The sequence below is a fragment of the Dermacentor variabilis genome, chromosome 1, assembly GCF_050947875.1.
Source record: "Dermacentor variabilis isolate Ectoservices chromosome 1, ASM5094787v1, whole genome shotgun sequence".
Classification (NCBI taxonomy): domain Eukaryota; kingdom Metazoa; phylum Arthropoda; class Arachnida; order Ixodida; family Ixodidae; genus Dermacentor; species Dermacentor variabilis.
In genome coordinates, this window is record NC_134568.1 from 107,789,813 (window position 1) to 107,808,636 (window position 18,824).

General features: G+C 47.8%; 1 protein-coding gene across 1 annotated transcript in view; it reads left to right on the forward strand.

The window, feature by feature from the left end:
- Window positions 1-1,534: 1,534 nt before the first annotated feature.
- Window positions 1,535-18,824, forward strand: part of LOC142582723 (alpha-L-fucosidase-like) — a 73,994-nt gene continuing 56,704 nt past the window's right edge. The window contains exon 1 of the mRNA XM_075692703.1: window positions 1,535-1,620. Coding sequence (XP_075548818.1) covers window positions 1,617-1,620 — 4 coding nt within the window. The 5' untranslated portion in view covers window positions 1,535-1,616. The remainder of the gene's footprint in view (window positions 1,621-18,824) is intronic.

Here is an 18,824-nt window from a genome sequence, read left to right on the forward strand (position 1 = left end):
ATAAAAACAACCACTTAAATGGGCAAACTGTAAGCTTGTCTAACCTTTATCATTTTTGCCTCTAGGCAACCAAATTTGGTCAAGCTTGCACATGCGCATGCCGCCGATTGGTTTAAAAACGTGTATATAAATGGCGGGATGAGGGGGGGGGGGGGCGACGAGGCTCACGTGGCACACTAATCATCAAAAATAATTGACTGGTATACAATATTCGTAATTGCAACATACGAAAATGAATGAAACAGGTCCCAAAGCGCTAGTAGCCTTGCCCTGAGAAAAAGATACCAGCGACAAAGAAATATTCCACCCACTTAGCCAAATTTAGTTCCTTCTGTTGCATGAAAATGCGAATCGTTACTATTCATCTTGATAACCATATTGGAGCTTGATTTTCCATCCCTGGTGGAGCTAAACATTCTGCAGGCTATTACAAGGATAACTTTATATATACGTAAGGGTAATTCGACTTGACTTAGAAAAAACGTTCGCCAAAGGCACTATGACAAAACGTACCCGCCTTAAGTAGCGCTGTGGCTGTGGCGTTACGCTGCTGAGCTTGAGGCCACGGGTTGCATAATTCCACGGTGGCCGCAATTCTATGGGTGTGCAATGCAAAAACGTTCGTGTACTTATATTTAGGTGAACGTTAATGGGCAACTCCGGCGTTTTTTTTTTTTGCTATATTGGGATGCTGTCGTTTTCAAATGGCATTGACATTCCTGTCACCGGTAGGGTGCTTCAGTTTGCTCGGAAACGCAGTTCTTAATGACCAGTAAAAGAGGAACCGGAACTGAAAGGGGTAGCTGCTTTGTGCGACGTCACGATGAGTCGACGACATCAGATCGTATAAGCCACCGTAATGTGAACAAGCAGAACACGTGCTAAAGGCGCAGTACACGCGGCGCTAACGCCGAAAAGGCGAAGCTGATGATGTCTCCCGACGACTTACTTTTGTGCTTGAATGCATAAAACGAAGTTTTATTAAGAATGTAAATGGAACGCCAATGCATTTCTCCGCAAACTTCGGAAATTACTATCGCGAAACTGGTGTCGTCCTGAGAATTCGTGCCAAGTGCATTCGCCTTGAAACTCCACGGCTAGGCTTTGTAAATTGCAATATGGGCCATAAAGTCATTGGTTAAAAAATTAGTGAAATTTTGATGATTAATCGATTATGCATTTCAATTTTTTTTCTGCAAGTAATGTCCGCCGCTTCGAGTAGACCAGCTCATGAACTAGAATTGTGCCTATGTGCCACAGGCAACCTTTACAAATTTTTCAAAATGTTCGCTGAACCACCCTGTATATACTTCCATCCACGTCAGCAATATTATAAGTTGGAGGCAATTGCTTTTTCCTGTAAACTCGCTTTCATTCTGCGTATATATCACCACAGCAGCATAGGCAAGCAAAGTTGTGAACAGATTGCGATACTATTGTGCGATAGCGCGTATCTGGTTCATCGTGACGCTATCAGGGGGAAGCCGCTCACGCACCGGCGCAGCGATGGAGCCTCGCTTTTCCCTCACTTATCTCGCCTTAGCTCGAGTGTCAGCCGCCATAGCGCAGCATCTCACCAAACAGGCGCAGTCTCCCGTCAGCTGCAGAAAACAGCCATGGGTGAGCTCCGTCGCACTTCCGGGCGACCACGCATGATTTTTTCCTAGCCGTTTGGGCTGCTCGCGTGTTCATGCCAGTGAAAAAAAGATATTTTTTTGCTGTTGTTGCTGGTGCCATTCTTCGTGATTATTCGATCCAATGGCAACAACTCTGCCGCTTCCTGGTCGTCCGAAGTGCATAACTTTTTTGATGGATTTTTATTTGTTTGTAAATGTTCATCTAGTATGCTGTCTTCACTATGTAGATTCCTTCTATTGTGCTCTTTACCTTATACTGTTTAAAATGGCTGGTTGTCGCTTGCATTGAATGAAAAGAAGGGGAAGTAAACAGGCCCCAATTTTTGTTAGCCGCAACCACGGATATGAATCCAACAGATAATGAAGCCATAGAAAGCACAGGGGAAGTTACTTGTAATATTCTTGTTAGCTTGAATTGTAGAAGTGATAAGATAAAGGGAAACGAAAGTGTTTAAAAAAAAGTTGCCGTGTATCTATATGTGTATCTATGCTATCTGTATTTTGCTTCGCTTCCTATACATAATCTTGTTATTGGTTCAATTCAATAGTCATACTGGAGAACGTTGATACATTTACTTCGGGGGGCATTATAACATTTACGAGGTGTATATAGGACGTCTGTCTCGAGTTATTACGGCATGTTAAACACTGCTAATGAACAAGAACAAAAGAATACGCTTTAACTTTTGCAAGCAGAGGACGGCAGAGAACTAACTCAGGTTGTGAATAAAATCAGGAAATTGAGGGCATAAAATGGAGTTTAGGAGACGAAAGACAGGTGTAGTTGGAAACCATGCAGTAGAAGTAGTAGAAATAAAAATGCTTTATTGCTAGCGTGAGGTAGTCCAGTAGAAATGGTCGGGCCCTCAGACCAGAGCGCCGGTGGCCTCCGCTGTACGCCTGACCTAGTGTATTAGGGTCAATTGGCCCTCCAGTTGCTAAACAGGAGTGTCTCCCACTTCTCCGTTAATTTGATGTGTGTTGTGAGTTCCCGCATGGTGCGTACATCTGCCGGGAGTTTAGTGCATCCGAATGTGATGTGGATGAGTGTAGGGCTCTCTCCACACCAGTGGCATCCCTACTGTTGTTATCTGGCTTGGAACGTGGCGTTCATCCTGCTGAGGTGTGGAAACAATCTTTCTCAATTGTTTTAATCTTTCTCCAATCGTGTGCGTCTCTCCCATTCAGATGTTTGTGAGGGGGCGCATAGGTTTCTCGAGTGGTTGCTTGATCAGCAAGAATCTCACGCGGTTATCGTATTATGATTTGCGGTTGGACCTCCAGAGGCACTGTGAGAGCCCGCCCTATCGCGCGCTTAGCTCGGGCTATAAAGTTCGCTGTCTCGTTACCTTCCTGGTCCTCGTGACCGGGGCACCACACGACCCTGTGGTGGTGGTCATTTGATTTGGTGGGAGGTATAGGCTGCACACCTCTCTTGAATCTGATAGAATCACTGTGTTCTTCTGCTTTCTCTCTCCCTTGCGAATCGCCATCGCTTTCGCGAAGGTTTCCGCCACGATGGAACTTATAGCGCCCAGGCATGCCTGTACGACTGTCCGGTCGTCCGGCCCTGTACGTGGTGACCACCACAAAACACACTCGCGAGTCTCGTTTGTGGAATTCTGACACCATGTATCATCCTAAGGCATGACTGAGGCGACAGCAGGGTGTGCAGAACAAGAATGCTCGTTTAATGCATGTGCTGTACTTATATCTTCGGTAAACGCGCACTGCGCGTGTCCATATCATCTGTAGACGAGGCGCACGTGCCCGATACAGACGCGATGTAGGCTGGTGATAATAATGTCCCACCAACTACAGCTTGCCAACACATTGTTGGGAAGCTATATAACACAATTATGAAATCTTGGGGCATTCAGATAACGCGACAATCTTTTGCTGGAATTAATATAATTAGAGCAACGGTGGATATGACGAAATATACAATCAACGTCAATACGCCATTTAAATTAAAAAAAGTGTAGCAATTGATTTTAGTTTCTTTAGCGCACATGTTGCAACTGGAGCTAGTCAGTGCTGGCGGCGTGCTCGATAGTATGAATTCTGACAATAGCGCCACTTTAGATATAGTAGTCCCCAAAAGTCAGCTGCAAAATACAAATTGTAAGTAGAATACTGATTAATTTCGTCGCAAGTTTGAAGGTGTACATGTCGAAACTAATGCTTTTCTCAGAATTCGTACCCATAGTGGATGTAGCTTGAGCACATTCAGGCTTGACAGACTGAATCATGCCATTCGAATTGCTTACCTAATATAGTTATTAAAATTATAATTTGGGCGAACCAGTTCAGGACTGACTTCAATGGCAATGCTAGTGCACCTCCTGTTGTCCGCCAGTGGCTATATATTTAGCTAGCAAAAACGACAAATTCTGAGTCGAATCAGTTGTTCATAATACTTCGAGACAAGCGTCGTTGAAGCAACCGGTATGCAGCAAGACGGGCGAGAAAAATTTGCTTTATAAAAGTGCGAGTGCATTAATTACAACTTACTTGACGGAGATAAAGCCGGTGGTGTCTATCTCAGTCCTGCTTTTCTTTCCTTTTTTCTTCGTTTTTTGTTTTCTTTTTGCGTTACACCGGTCGTCATTTTTGCGATTAAAGGTTGTGATGACCTCAGGAATCCTGGTACATACCCACTTTCAGGAATCGACCAAGAATTGGGCGGCGTGACTAACGAAAATTTGATCAGTCTTAAAACTTAAATCGAATGTCTGCGAAATATTTAAGGGAGGAACAAAATTATAAAATTGAGGCCAGTCAGACTGGCATGAGCATAAGAAGAGGAGAAATATCACAAAGAAATAGACAGAGGGCGACAAAAAAAAACATAATTAGGCAGGCAGACGGCGGGCCTCAATAATAAAGTTTTCTATCGCTCTGTAAACATTCCTCTGGCGGCGACCAAGAACGACCAAGAATAAGCGATTAAAAATGTGCATTCATGAAATAATTATGGCCCCGACAAATAAGGCGGTGAAACTTCAATCATACTTCTTTGGTTGCTCTTGTCTTAAAGGCGACCTTCTTGGAGCAGGCTTCGTCTTAGCAGACGCGGACAAGACCTTCTAACCAGGGACGTACAGGGCGTCACGCGTATGTTCTGAATAAGTTACTTAGCTCGGCACCCGCGCTCCACCTACTGCAGCACTTCTTTCACATTTTCTTCGCTGATGCGAAGGAGACGAACTGGGTGTTTCTGCAATTCCGGCCCAGGATCAACTTCAGGCACATTTTCAAACAAGGTAGAAAACTGCGAGGTTCACGAGGGTGTCCACTTTTATACAGTTTGAACCACCGATATTAGATAAGTTAGTTCGCTCTGTGCTTACTAGTGTACTCTTGACGAGTTGTTTCCATTGCTTGTGTACTTCATTGTCCCCAAAACAAATACGGTCTTGTTCAACACTCTGGTCATTATAACGGAACAAATACAGCGCGCATTCTTCCCGCTCGTACTGAAGGCTCCATCTCGCTCGACGCTAGCGGCGTCTGTAATGTGGATCATCGCGAAGCTTCGTGGCTGTGCCGCTTTGGATCTTTGTCGGGATGCTGTACCTTTGGTCCTCGGGAGCCTATACATGCAAGGCTTACATGTAGACTCTTCATTTGGTCTTAGTGAAAAGCCTCGTAAATTAACGTGCCATAGATTCATCGGGTTGTAAAGCTCCGCAATGATACACCAGTCGTCACGGTGGTCGTAATGTGTCCAACCAGAATGTTCTGATTAAGCGGCATACCTATTCAGGTGAAATGCTGGCTCCATCGACAATTATTGTGAGAACTAAAAAAATAAAGGAAACAGCCCTTTTTGTCGTAACTACTTCAGTCACGAATCATGATGCACTGAAATGAATGATGATTTCAGAGAAAAAATTTGGGGCAGTGGAAAGCGATAGCATTGCAAGATCCCTGACTGCTTGTCACGCTTCTCGGTAACCGGAGCTTTCTTGTGGACGCGCGGAGGTGAGCACCATCTGGATAGTGTTGTTGCAAGGAACCGGGCGGTCCGCGTCGCTCAATGAACGGTAGAAACGCTGGAAAAGGAGTTTGTGTTCGAGTTATGGCGTAACAGAAATATTTTTACTGATATATTCGAATTACAATTCGACGCTAGCATATCTGTAGGGTGTTTTTAGGTCGTACATTACGATTTTTCTGACGCATTTTACTCTGAGGAATTCAGTTATTTCAGTAACGCCTATGCGCCATGCGGAGGGCCTTCGTGCGGTTCGGAGGGATCTTTCGCGAAATGACGTCCGACGCCTGATTTTTTGCGACACGTGGCCCTTAACGCTGTAGCGTTAATAATGAAGGTGATATGACATTCCTTTAGGTGTTTTCTAGGGTGTCATTGTAATTGCAGAGTAAATAAATTATCATGTATTTAGTATTCAATCATTTCGCTTTCTTTAAATACAATGGTTGTATCATTTGCTCAAACGACATGCTGAAGTGAATTGACGTGCAATGGAAAATACCCTACCTCCGCAACTGCTGACGGGTGCAGCGCGCCCAACATCCATATATGGCGGCGTCAGGCCACCTCCTGTGACCACGTCACCCGTATTGTTCGCCGCGAGCTCGAGGGCGCCTGTTCGCCAGCTTTCTCCGCGACGCCTCCCAATCCGCCAGCAACCACAATTGCGATGATTCAGGCCGTAGTCAGACAGGAATTTGAGAACATGGGTCTAAACTCCGTGTGTTCAACGTCTCAACCCAGCGTTCCCCAGTTCTCTACTGGTTTCCTCGTCCCCGACAGTCCTTTTCTGCCATATCTCGCCGCAACCAGTTCGAATGGCGTACCCCTAATGACAGGCCGATCTGCTTCCACTGCTGTCGCATCGGCCACGTCGCTCGTCACTGCCGCAACCGATGGCCACCACCTCCTCGGACATACGCCGCCACTTATTCCCGCACCTTTGGGCCTTCTGTTCCCTATGCCACCCGCCATGAACCCACTGCCGCTGATGTCCCTGCTCCGTACCTTCGCTACAGCGGCTCGCCCTCACCTCGACGCCATCAGCCTCGTTCGCCCCAACCCCGCCGCTTCTCTTCTCCGCCTATCGCGTCCCGGACCCAGCCGGAAAACTAGGCACTGCAGCTTCTGGAGGTGAAGCTGCGTTGTCGACCCTGCCCTCAAATGCTCTGCTCACGTTACCTACGAACCAAAACCTTCTTGACATTGACGTGCCGGCTATCCTGTCACTGCACTCATCGATACAGGCGCACATCTTTCTGAGTGCTACCTTCCGACGACGGCTCAAAAAGCTCCTCACCCCAGCGTCAGCACGCGTCGTCCGCGTTGCGGATGGCGGTACTGTGCCTATCGTCGGCATGTGGACGGCACGTGTCAGCATAGCCGGTCTTCTTCACCATGATTTCTCACACTCCTGTCCTCTTCACCGTGATTGCTCATTGCCCCCACGACCTAATTCTCGGCCTCGACTTGCTCTCCGCGCATTGTGCTCTTATTGACTGCTCTGCCAGTACCCTTCGCCTTGAGTTGCCGATTCTTGCAGAACCTTCTGACGCACCCTAGTGCCGCTTACGCCCCACCGGCTTTTTTCGCCTGCTGCCAAAGTCAATAGCCTTTATTGAACTGTTGTCTTCCCTACCAGTACCTCATGGCGAGTACCTCGTCACTCCTCTGCCCGACATTCCACTGTATTATGACGTTACCGTGCCTCACACTATACTTACTATTACTGCGAACCGCACTCGCACACCTATCTTTAACTTTGGATTGGCAAAGGAAATTCTACCGCAAGGTATTTGCCTTGCCAACGTTGATTGTCTCGGTGACCATCATGTGGCAGCGTTATCAACTGATGGTTCTTGCGGGCTTCGCAGGCTTCCTCGCGCCATCCTCGGGCGCCGATTCCAACATAAAGAATATGGTTGCGACGGACCTGTCCTCTGCGCAGGCTGAATACCTTTGCCAAGTATTATCGTTCCACCGAGATATTTTCGACTTCGACGATTGTCCTTAGGCCGGACGCTCGCGGTCAAGCATCGGTTTCTTACTGGCGATGCTATGCCTATTCACCGACGACCGTTCCTGCGTCGGAACGCCGAGTAATTCAAAGTGAAGTGAACAAAATGCTAGATAAAAACATCATTGAGCCTTCTTCGAGTCCCTGGGCGTCACCTGTGGTGTTGGTTAAGAAGAAGGACGGCACATGGCGCTTCTGTGTAGACTACCGTCATCTGAACAACATTACTAAGAAGGATGTCTACCCGCTCCCAAGTCTAGACGATGCCCTTGACTGCCTCCACAGTTCCAGCTATTTCTCTTCTATTGATATTCGTTAAGGATACTAGCAGATTGCTGTTGACGATATGGACAGAGAAAAAATCGCGTTCATCACACATGATGGCCTATACCAATTTAAATAATGCAGTTTGGATGATGCAACGCCCCTGCCACCTTTGAGCGTATGATGGACTCCTTGCTTCAAGATTTCAAATGGTCCACATGCTTCTTCTACCTCGACGACGTCATCGTCTTCTCGCCAACGTTCGACACTCACCTTGAGCGTCTAACAACTATACTTGATGTATTTCGAAAGGCGAAGCTGCAACTTAACTCGTCCAAATGTCGTTTTGGCCACCGTCAAATTACTCTTCTGGACCATCTCGTTGACGCTTCCGGAGTACAGCCTGATCCCGACAGGACTCGCGCTGTCCGAGACTTTCCGGTTCCGAAGACAGCCGCAGACGTCCGAAGTTTTGTAGGACTATGCTCGTAGTTTCGTCGTTTTGTTCCAGATTTTGCGACAATTGCTAGACCCCTCACTAACCCTTTGCTGCACCTTGTTGCATTTACGCAACATTCCGATGAACGGCGTTAAACACAGAAGCAAAGTCTGTTTAGAGCTGCCTGTACACATTGTTGCATTTCCGCAGCATTCGTCTAAAAAACGAGCCGCCTTGTTCTACATCTGTGCTCATCCTTCACATTTTCTACCAAAACAAACGTGAGGGAGGCTGCGCGCGCTCACGAGCATTGATACAGATAAGTTTTGCCAATCGTAAAGTTGTTTTTCCATAAGACAAAGCGAAAAAAAAATTCTTGCGCTAAGCTCCACAACCTCCTGACTCTGTAGATCCAAAAAAGCATTGTTATCTAGGAATAGTTTGTTCCTGGCGACAAAACGATGCTATGTTGCGCAAATGCAACAACGTGTACATGGTTTATTTTCTTCAGAAAAGTGAAATGGCTTCCAAACGCTTTTATGGCCGAGCAATGCTTTCCGATTGTGAACGCAGCGACCTTTCCTGGAGTGAAGACAACAAAGAGTGTAAATCCGGTTTGATTCAATATGTGTGAAAAATGTTTTCAGGTCTAATTTTCTTTTCAAAAGGAAGCGGTGCATCCGCACGCTGTCGTGTCGCGTCATCACCGGGCACAACCTTGTATAGAAGCACAGTCTGTGCTTCTATGTTCTAAGTTTTGACAATAACACGAAAACACTGCATTGTTTTCTGGCTGCACGGGAATCTGCATGACGTACTGCACGAAGTGTGGGAACCACCTTTGGTGCACAAGCAACAATTGCTTCTTAGTGTTCCACACTAAATAGTAGGTGCACCAACGATTGTCACGTGCAAATGAACATCCGAGTATGAATGGCACTGAGTATATTTTTCACCTTCAACTTCTTAAGGATTTGCACGTTGTTGCAAATACGCAACATACCCTTTTTCTGCGAATTCAAACTACAGAAATTCGCTAAAGTTAGTTTCCATGGGAGCACAGCTACTGTTATCCTTCCCTACAACTCGATGAATAATATTTTGAGGAAACAAAAAATTGTGCAGTAAAGGGCTAATCTTTTGAATAAAGGCGTACAATTCTCGTGGGGCACTTCAGAAGCCGCCGTTTTCTCTCGTCTCGTCACTCTTTTAACCTCACCAACCATTCTAGCCCACTTCGACCCTGATGCCCCTACAGAATTGCGCACAGATGCTAGCGGTCACGGCGTAGGTGCCGTCTTAGCCCATCGTCAGCGTGGCCAGGATCGCGTTATTGTTTATGCGAGCCGCCTCCTAGCACCATCGGAGCGCAACTATTCCATTACGGAACGAGAGTGCCTTGTTGCTGTCTGGGCGGTTGCGAAGTTCCATCTTTACCTTTACGGTCGCCCTTTTTCCGTAGTCACTGACCATCATGCCCTCTTCTGGCTCTCATCGCTAAAAGATCCTACCGGCCGGCTTGGTTGATGGGCTTTGATGCTACAAGAATTTTCATATTACGTGGTCTACAAGTCTGGCCGCCTGCATCAAGACGCTGACAGCTTGTCGCATTACCCTGTTGACGACCCTGACTCCTCCAATAGTACCAGTGCTGCTTGCGTATTCTCTGTATCACAGCTGCTTCATTTCGCCGACGAGCAATGTCGTGACGCCTACATCAGAGCACTCATCGACCGTTTTGAACACTCTCCGGCCGATGCCACTCTACGCCTCTTCGTCCTCCGCGATGCTGCTCTGTACCGTCGTAACCTTCATCCGGACGGCTCTGAGTTCCCTACTTGTCATACCTAAACACCTCCGCTCAACCGTTCTAGAAGAGCTTCACGACGCACCAACGGCAGGACACCTCGGCGTATCTCGAACCTATGACCGTGTACGTCGCCGTTTTTTCTTGCCGGGCCTTGCCCGTTCCGTACGACGTTACGTCGCCGCTTGTGAACTTTGACAACGACGCAAGAAGCCTTCCCAGCTCCCCTCTGGTTACCTGTAGCCACTCGACATCCCTGCCGAGCCCTTCCATTGTGTTGGCCTAGACCTTCTCGGCCCATTTCCGAAATCTACATCAGGAAACAAGTGGGTTGCAGTCGCGGCTGACTACTCGACCCGCTACGCCGTAACCCGCGCCTTTCCGACCAGTTGCGGAGCTGGTGTCGCGGACTTCCTTCTACATGATATTTATTTATTTTTATTTATTTATTTCATGTACCCTCAGGGCCATTGGCATTGGAGAGGGGAGGGGTTACAGGCATACAAAACAAGAAAAAAATAGGAAATATGATACAAGGAATAGGAGTATTGCAATAAAAGTTAACAAGTGTGTCTACTCATACAATATTAGCTAAGGCGTCCTTGAAAAGCTGGTAATCTTTGATGGTGGCTGTCAGTGCGGGAAGGTGATTCCACTCTGCTGCTGTACGAGGCATAAATGACTGGAAGAAAGCGTTAGTTCTACAAAATGGGACACCGACCTTGTAGGCATGATCTAATCGAGATGATAGGTGACGTGGGGTAGGGATTAATTCGCTACGCAGGTGTGGATGATGAAACATCTTATGGAACAGACAGATACGAAACGCTTTGCGACGTGAGGCTAGGGATGGTAGATTAACGCTTGATTTCATTAAAGATATGCTAGCGGTCCTGTTATAGTTGGAAAGAATGAAGCGAACCGAGTTATTTTGGACCATTTCTAGTGAATGTATTAGGTTTTCATGATGAGGGTCCCAGATGGATGCGGCGTACTCTAGTTTCGGACGTATTAATGTTTTGTACAACAGCAGTTTGAGGGAAGAGGGCGCTTTAGAAAAGTTGCGGCGGATGTAACCAAGCATACGATTAGCATTGTTAATTATGTATGTGATATGTGCAGACCAAGTGAGAGTGGAAGTGATGTGTACACCAAGGTACTTGTATGAGCCTACCGATTCTAAGAGGACATGATCTAAGGAATAAGTGGGGATACTGTTGCAAGTTCTTGATACACGAAGAGATTTACATTTTGTGAGGTTAAGTTCCATTAGCCATGTTTTACACCACAATGAAATAGCGTTCAGGTCAGTCTGAAGAGCGGTTACATCGTCACTGCTTGTTATTTCTCTGAAGATTACGCAGTCATCCGCAAATAAATGGATATGAGAGGAAACAGAAGAAGGCAAGTCGTTGATGTAGATTAGAAAAAGAAGAGGCCCGAGGACGGAGCCTTGTGGGACGCCGGAATGGACAGGGTTTGATTGAGAGTGAAGATTATTAGTTGACACGTATTGTGAACGGTTTTTAAGGAAACACTCAATCCAAGCAAGAAGTTTGGGGTCAATGTTCATGAGCTGTAGTTTGTGAAGTAGCAGTTTGTGAGACTTTATCGAAAGCTTTGGAGTAGTCTAGGAAAATGCAATCCGCCATTGAACGAGTATCAAGAATTAGGTGTAGCTTATGTATGAAGGAAGCCAGCTGCGTTTCACAAGAATATGTTATTCGAAAGCCATGCTGTGAACTTGAAAAAAATGAATTTGACTCAAGAAAGTTAGCAAGCTGTGAATATAGGATATGTTCTAAAATTTTGCATGGGATACTGGTTAGTGAAATAGGCCGATAATTGAGAGGAGAATGCTTGTCACCTGATTTCTAAAGTGGAATCACCTTACCGACTTTCCAATCAAGGGGCAGGTATCCTGTGTCAAGCGACTGTTGAAAAAGTTTTGCTAGTAAAATAGATGAATAAACAACAGTGCTGTGCAAAAATTTCACGGAAATTAGGTCATGGCCAGGAGCAGAGGAGAGACGCAATGATTTAATCACGGTTTCGATGCCACAGGGTTGAATTGTAATTGGAAACATAGCCTGGTAATCATAACAAGGTGCAGTGGGTGGGGAAACATTACAGGTTACAGAAAAGTTTTGGAAAAATGTTTCATTGAGGACGGATGCGATATGATCACAGGGTATGGCATTCCCAGAGTTATCTACAAGAGTTATGGTGTGATCATCTTTTTGGTTAATAACGCGCCAGAATTTTTTGGTATCATTTGTTAACATGGACGGCAGCGTGTGACATAAAAAATTGTTTCTGGCGTTTCTTAGCGCTGATACATATTCGCTTGAAGCCAATCGGTAGGCGCTCCAACGAGCTTCACTCGAGGAAAACTTTGCCGACCTGTACAATGGACTCTTTTTATTTGATAACCGTCTTATATGAACATTATACCAGGGAGCGTCTGACTTGCTAATTACGATGCGAATGGGAATGTACTTGTTGGTTAGGTAAGTAACTTTTTCTGCGAAGATTGCCCAGTTAGTTTCCACTGTACGGCTGTCGAAATCCTGCAGGAAAACATCAAGAAATGAGCATAATTCTCTATTAATCGCGTCAAAGTCTGCTTTATTGTAATTACGGATGGTTACAGTCCTTTTGGTATGTTTAGGTTGTGCGAGATTTAAGTGAAAAAAGAGTAAAGAGTGGTCGCTCATTCCTGGAACGTGAACGATGTTGGAAACTAGGTCGGGCTGTGAAGCGAGAACAAGGTCAAGGGTATTAGCAGCAGAGTCTGTGGTTCTAGTCGGTTCAGTTACAAGCTGTTCGAGAGAAAAAACGGAGCACATTTCTAAAAATTCTTTAGCTAGCGTGGAAGGTAGGTGTATCGTGGGGACAGTGTTAGACCAGGTTATGTTTGGCATATTAAAATCACCAAGCAAAAGTAATGGGCAGTTTGGGTAACGGGATGAAACGATGTTAACAACATCGTGTAATTCATTTACGAAGTTCTGTGTATAGGTAGGGGGCCGATAACAGACCCCAATGATAACTTTTTTATGATTTAGGGCGACGCATGCCCAGACAGTTTCTAAAGGGGTGTTGACGTGGATGCACTGTGAAGCGCAATTTTTCGTGATAGCGAGCAGTACGCCTCCTCCTTGTCGCCCAATGCGATCGCAGCGATAGATGGAGTAATTATTTGCAATAAGAAAGAGTCCGTGGTCTTGAATTTCAGGACGTAACCAGGTTTCAGTTAATACCACAATATCAGCGCTGCAGGTGTCGATGGCGGACTTAAGGCAGTCACGTTTGCTGATGATACTGCGGATGTTAGTAAAAAGAACGGATATCTGCGAAAAAGAGCGTCCACATCCCCTCGCGCGTCCCTACGGACTGCCGTGAGCCGAACTGGTGGCATTATCAGCTGAGGGCGGTTTCTGCGCGTGCTGTTTAACAGAGTTAGTAGGATGACTATCATGTGATGGCGGTTGCTTCGTATGCTCGTTAACCCAGTTAGATTCGGGATCGTACATGTAGTATTTCTTATTCATTAGTAATTTGTTATATCGGAGCTGATACAGACCTCCGTCGGATGCACTTTTGGCAAACTCGGTTAATTTCTTTCGAGCGTGACGTGTAGCAGGTGAGTAATCTTCATTAACTGTGACGTTTTTGTCCTTCGGCTTTTTCCGGGCAGAGAGGACTATCTCTTTTATCTTAAAGTTAGTAAATTTTACTATGATCGGACGTTGTTTTCCTGGCGAATATTGACCTAGGCGATGAGCGCGTTCAATGGCTGAATCCGGAAGGATGTCAAGTGCGTCAGCCAAAACTACTTTAATTTTTTCTTCCGATTCCGCCCACGATTCCCGGTGGTCATCTAATCCATAAAAAATGAGGTTGCAGCGTCGTGATTGATCTTCAAGTTCGGTCTGCCGTGATTGCAAAGAAGCAGAATTGATTGACAGCGACTGTACGGAGGTCTGGATGGTGGCTATTTCGTGATCAATTTGGTCAAGTGAGTCCGTTTTATCTTCAAGGTCATCTAGTCGTTTTTCGATGGCGCCAATTTTGATTTCGATATTTTTTTGACTGGCTTTGATGGCTTTAATGTCAGTGACCATATCAGACTGGATTTTTGCTGCTTGCACGGATCGAGCCTGAAGATCTTTTAGAATATGAAATATGACTTTCATCTGTTCGCCTGGCTCGTCAGGCAAGGACTGCAGTTCAGCCAAGGACTGAGAACGAGTCGGGGGACCTGGGTTCGACTCAATATCTCCAGAGCATAGTAATAAAACACCCATTGAAAAACAATCAACAGCAATATCACGGAGCACTCGTGGGCGCGGGAACAATAATAGGAAACGGTCGTCGCTCCTTCTGGCATACATGGAAAAAACGTTACACACCTGTAATGCGCAAAAGCGCGGAGTGTGAGACATGTTGACAGTGATGGTCCCGCGCCCACTGAAGAAACTGTCGCACTGGCGCCTTCTTATATCGACTGTGGTTGGTAACGTCATCGTAGACTTGGATGATGCGCAGTAGGCGGAGATGACGAGCGGAGCAGTACGGTAGGGGTAGTGCGGTTGATAGCAGAGCGGCGTCAATGGTATGGGGCTGGAAGGGCATTCGGGTTCACCAGGAGGCAAGGCTGTGGTTGACAGCAGGAAAAGCGGCAGGTACACCTGTAATGCGCAAAAGCGCGGAGTGCGAGACATGTTGACAGTGATGGTCCCGCCCCCACTATAATTTTGATGCATGGTGCTCCGCGTTAATTGCTAACAGACCGTGGCTGTACGTTTTTGGCCAAAGTCATTGACGACATCATGCGGGCCTGCTCCATACAGCATAAATTTACCACCTCCTAGCACCCTCAAACGAACGGCCTCACTGAGCGTTTGAACCGCACGCTTACCGACATGCTATCGAAATACGTTTCAGACGACCACCGTGACTGGGACCTGGCTCTACCTTACATCACCTTTGCGTACAACTCTTCCCGTCTCGAAACTGCCGGCTTTTCCCCGTTTTACCTCTTGTATGGCCGAGAACCGACGCTACTACTAGACACTGTGCTTACGTCCACCACAGCTTCAACTAGCACTTATGCCCGTGATGCAATCGCCCGTGCTGACCATGTTCGACAACTTGCGCGCGTTCGTCTACAAGTTCTCAGGACAAACACAAGCAACGCTACGACCTCCGTCACCGTGATGTCCATTTTGTGCCCGGCACCCTTGTGTTGCTTTGGTCACCATCGCGTAAAGTTGGCCTTTGTGAGAAATTGCTTTCCTGTTATACAGGCCCATATTGCGTGCTCCGCCAAGTGACCGATGTCACCTATGAAATTGTTCTAGCCACGCCCACTACGTCCTCCGCTGTGACAACCAGTGACTTTGTCCACGTCGCCCGACTCAAGCCCTTCAACTCTCCACGCGCCTTGGATATTTAACAGCACCGTGACGGCACTTTTGCCGTCGGGGGGTAGTATTACGATATTATCGGGAGATACTCAAGAGAAGAGCCGCCGCGAGAACAACGACGAAGTGGGTCGGTGCCCTTGGCGCGAGCGAATCTCGGCCTGGTGCTCTGGCTACAGTCCAGTGTAAATAGCCTGTAAATAGCCTCTTCGCCTCTTCCGTCTGTGTCTTTCTACACGTAACAATATAGTGCATTTATTAAACGCTGAACCACACGCACATGATTTTTCGAGCGGCGGTGACAACTGACAATGTTGAGCGACAGGTTCTGCCGCTGCGGTTGGCGAGCCGCCAGCGTTGTCGCCTCGCAGTTTTTATTTTTCTGGCTTGCCAGAAAATGTTTCTTGTCACCCGGAAGACAGCACGGAGGCTGCTTTCGGTTGCCGCGTTAATTGCGCAACAACATGGTAGCAGCTAGTCCATCCTCTTCGACAGCTTCGGCGTGAATTCCTCCTTGCTTATTGTACGCGCCACCGTGACAGGAAGAAAGGTTCAAATCAGCCTTCGTTTCGTTTCATCTCTTGCTGAGGTCGAAGTATTGACGACGTTTTGTCAATTCAACTGTTTTGACACTGTTAGGTCTAAGCCGCCACCGAGAGCCGCGAAAGTGTTTTGATTTCTACTTCCCAGATGGGAGGGGAGGGGGTGGGGCAGGGGGCACAGCCTTTAATGCTAACAACATGTAACATTTTTACTGTAGATGACGGCATACTAAAGGTATAATGACACTTTGGTTAAAACACAGGCTTTGCGCACGTTTGCAATCACTTTACGGGGGTATACAATACTGTATTTATTCGGACAATAAATTAAATTCATCGAAATTTTTTTCGCGTTGTCGCATCCATGTAGTTCTATGTAGTTCTCCCACAGCACGACGCGACAGCGCGACAAGGTCCGCCTGTCGTGACGCTTGAAAATCACATGCATGTTTTTCTCTCCAAATGATCAAGAGAAAAGGTCAAACACATTCTAAATACACTGGACACGGTAGTCTGTCATGCGCACTAAATAAAATAGAAGCTGTCGTTCAGAAACTCGGGTTGTAAACCGTTGCATTGTTCCGTGCAGTTATCATCTTTGTCACCCAGACGCAAGCTACACTGGCCGCATTATTGTTCTGAACACCTCGCCACGGCTGTTACCTTCTAGCTGAGCTTGCTCAGAAGGCAGCGGTGAAGGTGCCAAGGGCTCGCGGAAGCAAGAAGCGAATGAAAAATTAATTGCCCTTTCAAGAAGTCGTCGCCGACCTTCGCGTGCGGCCGTGCCGCAAGTACTGGCGACTTGGATGGCGGTAGCTAACAGTGAATCTTCCGGCGCAGCGCTTTCTTCGTGTGTCTCCCTTGTCCCGCGTAGCAGTTGGCCGCTGCAGCTTGTGCCGACGCCTTGATGACGACTTGGTGCTGCTTGCGTGCGGAGTCGTAGAATATCCGGTGCTCTTCCAGGAATGTTCCGTTGTCGCCAAAAGTTGGGAGAAGATCGCCGCTGCAGAGGCTGGTTGTTAGCTGATCCTGTTCTCGCGCGCCTCTTTAGCGTGGTCGAACAACGTAGGGGCTGGTCCATGCTGGTTCCTGGTTCCGAACGTCCTTGGTGACGCTTTTGAGCCGTCATTCGTACCGTCGCCTTCACGAGTGCCGAAGCATCCGTGTTGAAGCGCGCATCTTTCACGTCGACAACCGCCCGCCCGACCGTCGCGCAAGCGCTGCGTCGTTTATGACCGGTGGGCTTTCTGAAGTTGGTCTCCCTGCCCTTCGAAGCCGTGGTGACAAGTGTCTCCGGTGTCTCGCGTAGCTGTTCGCCACTGCACCTGCTGCTTACGCCGTGATGACGACTTAGTGCTGCTGGCGTGCGGAGTCGTAGAATCTCCGGTGCTCTTCCAGGAATGTTCCGTTGTCGCCAAAAGTTGGGAGAGCATCGCGGCTGCAGAGGCTGGTTGTTAGCTGATCCTGTTCTCGCGCGCCTCTTCAGCGTGGTCGAACAACGTTGGGGCTGGTCCATGCTGGTTCCTGGTTCCGAGCGTCCTTGGTGATGCTTTTGAGCCGTCATTCCTACCGTCGCCTTCACGAGTGCCGAAGCATCCGTGTTGAAGCGCGCATCTTTCACGTCGACAACCGCCCGCCCGACCGTCGCGCAAGCGCTGCGTCGTCCATGACCGTTGGGCTTTCTGAAATTGGTCTCCCTGCCCTTCGAAGCCGTGGTGACAAGTGTCTCCGGTGTCTCACGTAGCTGTTCGCCACTGCACCTGCTGCTTACGCCGTGATGACGACTTAGTGCTGCTTGCGTGCGGAGTCGTAGAATCTCCGGTGCTCTTCCAGGAATGTTCCGTTGTCGCCAAGAGGTGGGAGAGCATCGCGGCTGCAGACGCTGGTTGTTAGCAGATCTTGCTCTCGCGCGCCTCTTCAGCGTGGTCGAACGACGTTGGGGCCGGTCCATGCTGGTTGCTGGTTTCGAGCGTCCTTGGTGACGCTCTCGAGCGGTTATTCCTGTCGTCGCTTTCACGAGTGCCGAAGCACTAGTTTTTAAGGGCGCAACTTTCACGTCCACCACCACCCGCGCGACCGACGCGCCAGCGCCGCGTCGTCCATGACCGCTAGGCTTTCTTAAGCTGGTCTCTTTGCACTTCGAAGCAGTGGCAGCAGGTGTCTTTGGTGTCTCGCCCATCGTGTAATGATCCAGTGGTTTAACTGAGCTGGACCCCTGGATTTTGAGGTGCGCCATCTTGGCTTGGGCGATTCCTTACCGCCAACGTCTTCGGTGGACGAATCGCCTGTTATCACGAATTTTCTCTTGCGGTTGTCTCCAGGAACGACCTTCTGGACAGCGGAGATTGTCGTCTTCGTCGTCTTCTAAGCAGTGTCTCGACCCCTCTTTTCCTCGCCTTTGGCGAAACCGTCGCAGATTTGTCGTCCGTCCTTCGTGGCGACGCAACGTCGTCTGATGGCCGGGTCTTTGTCCTAGGTGGTCTTCCTGGCAGTGTGTTGGACCGTCCTGATCGAGAAATGTTCCCTAATAGGCCAGAGGCGGGAGAGCGTCGTGACTGCAACGGCTGGTCGGTGGGAACGGCGGCCTGCCTGCTCGTTCGCTTCCGCGCGCTACGGGTGCATGCGCTGCCGGTCGGTTCCTCCTTTTCTTTTTCTACGATGGGCGCAGAACAGCAAGATTATTATGCGA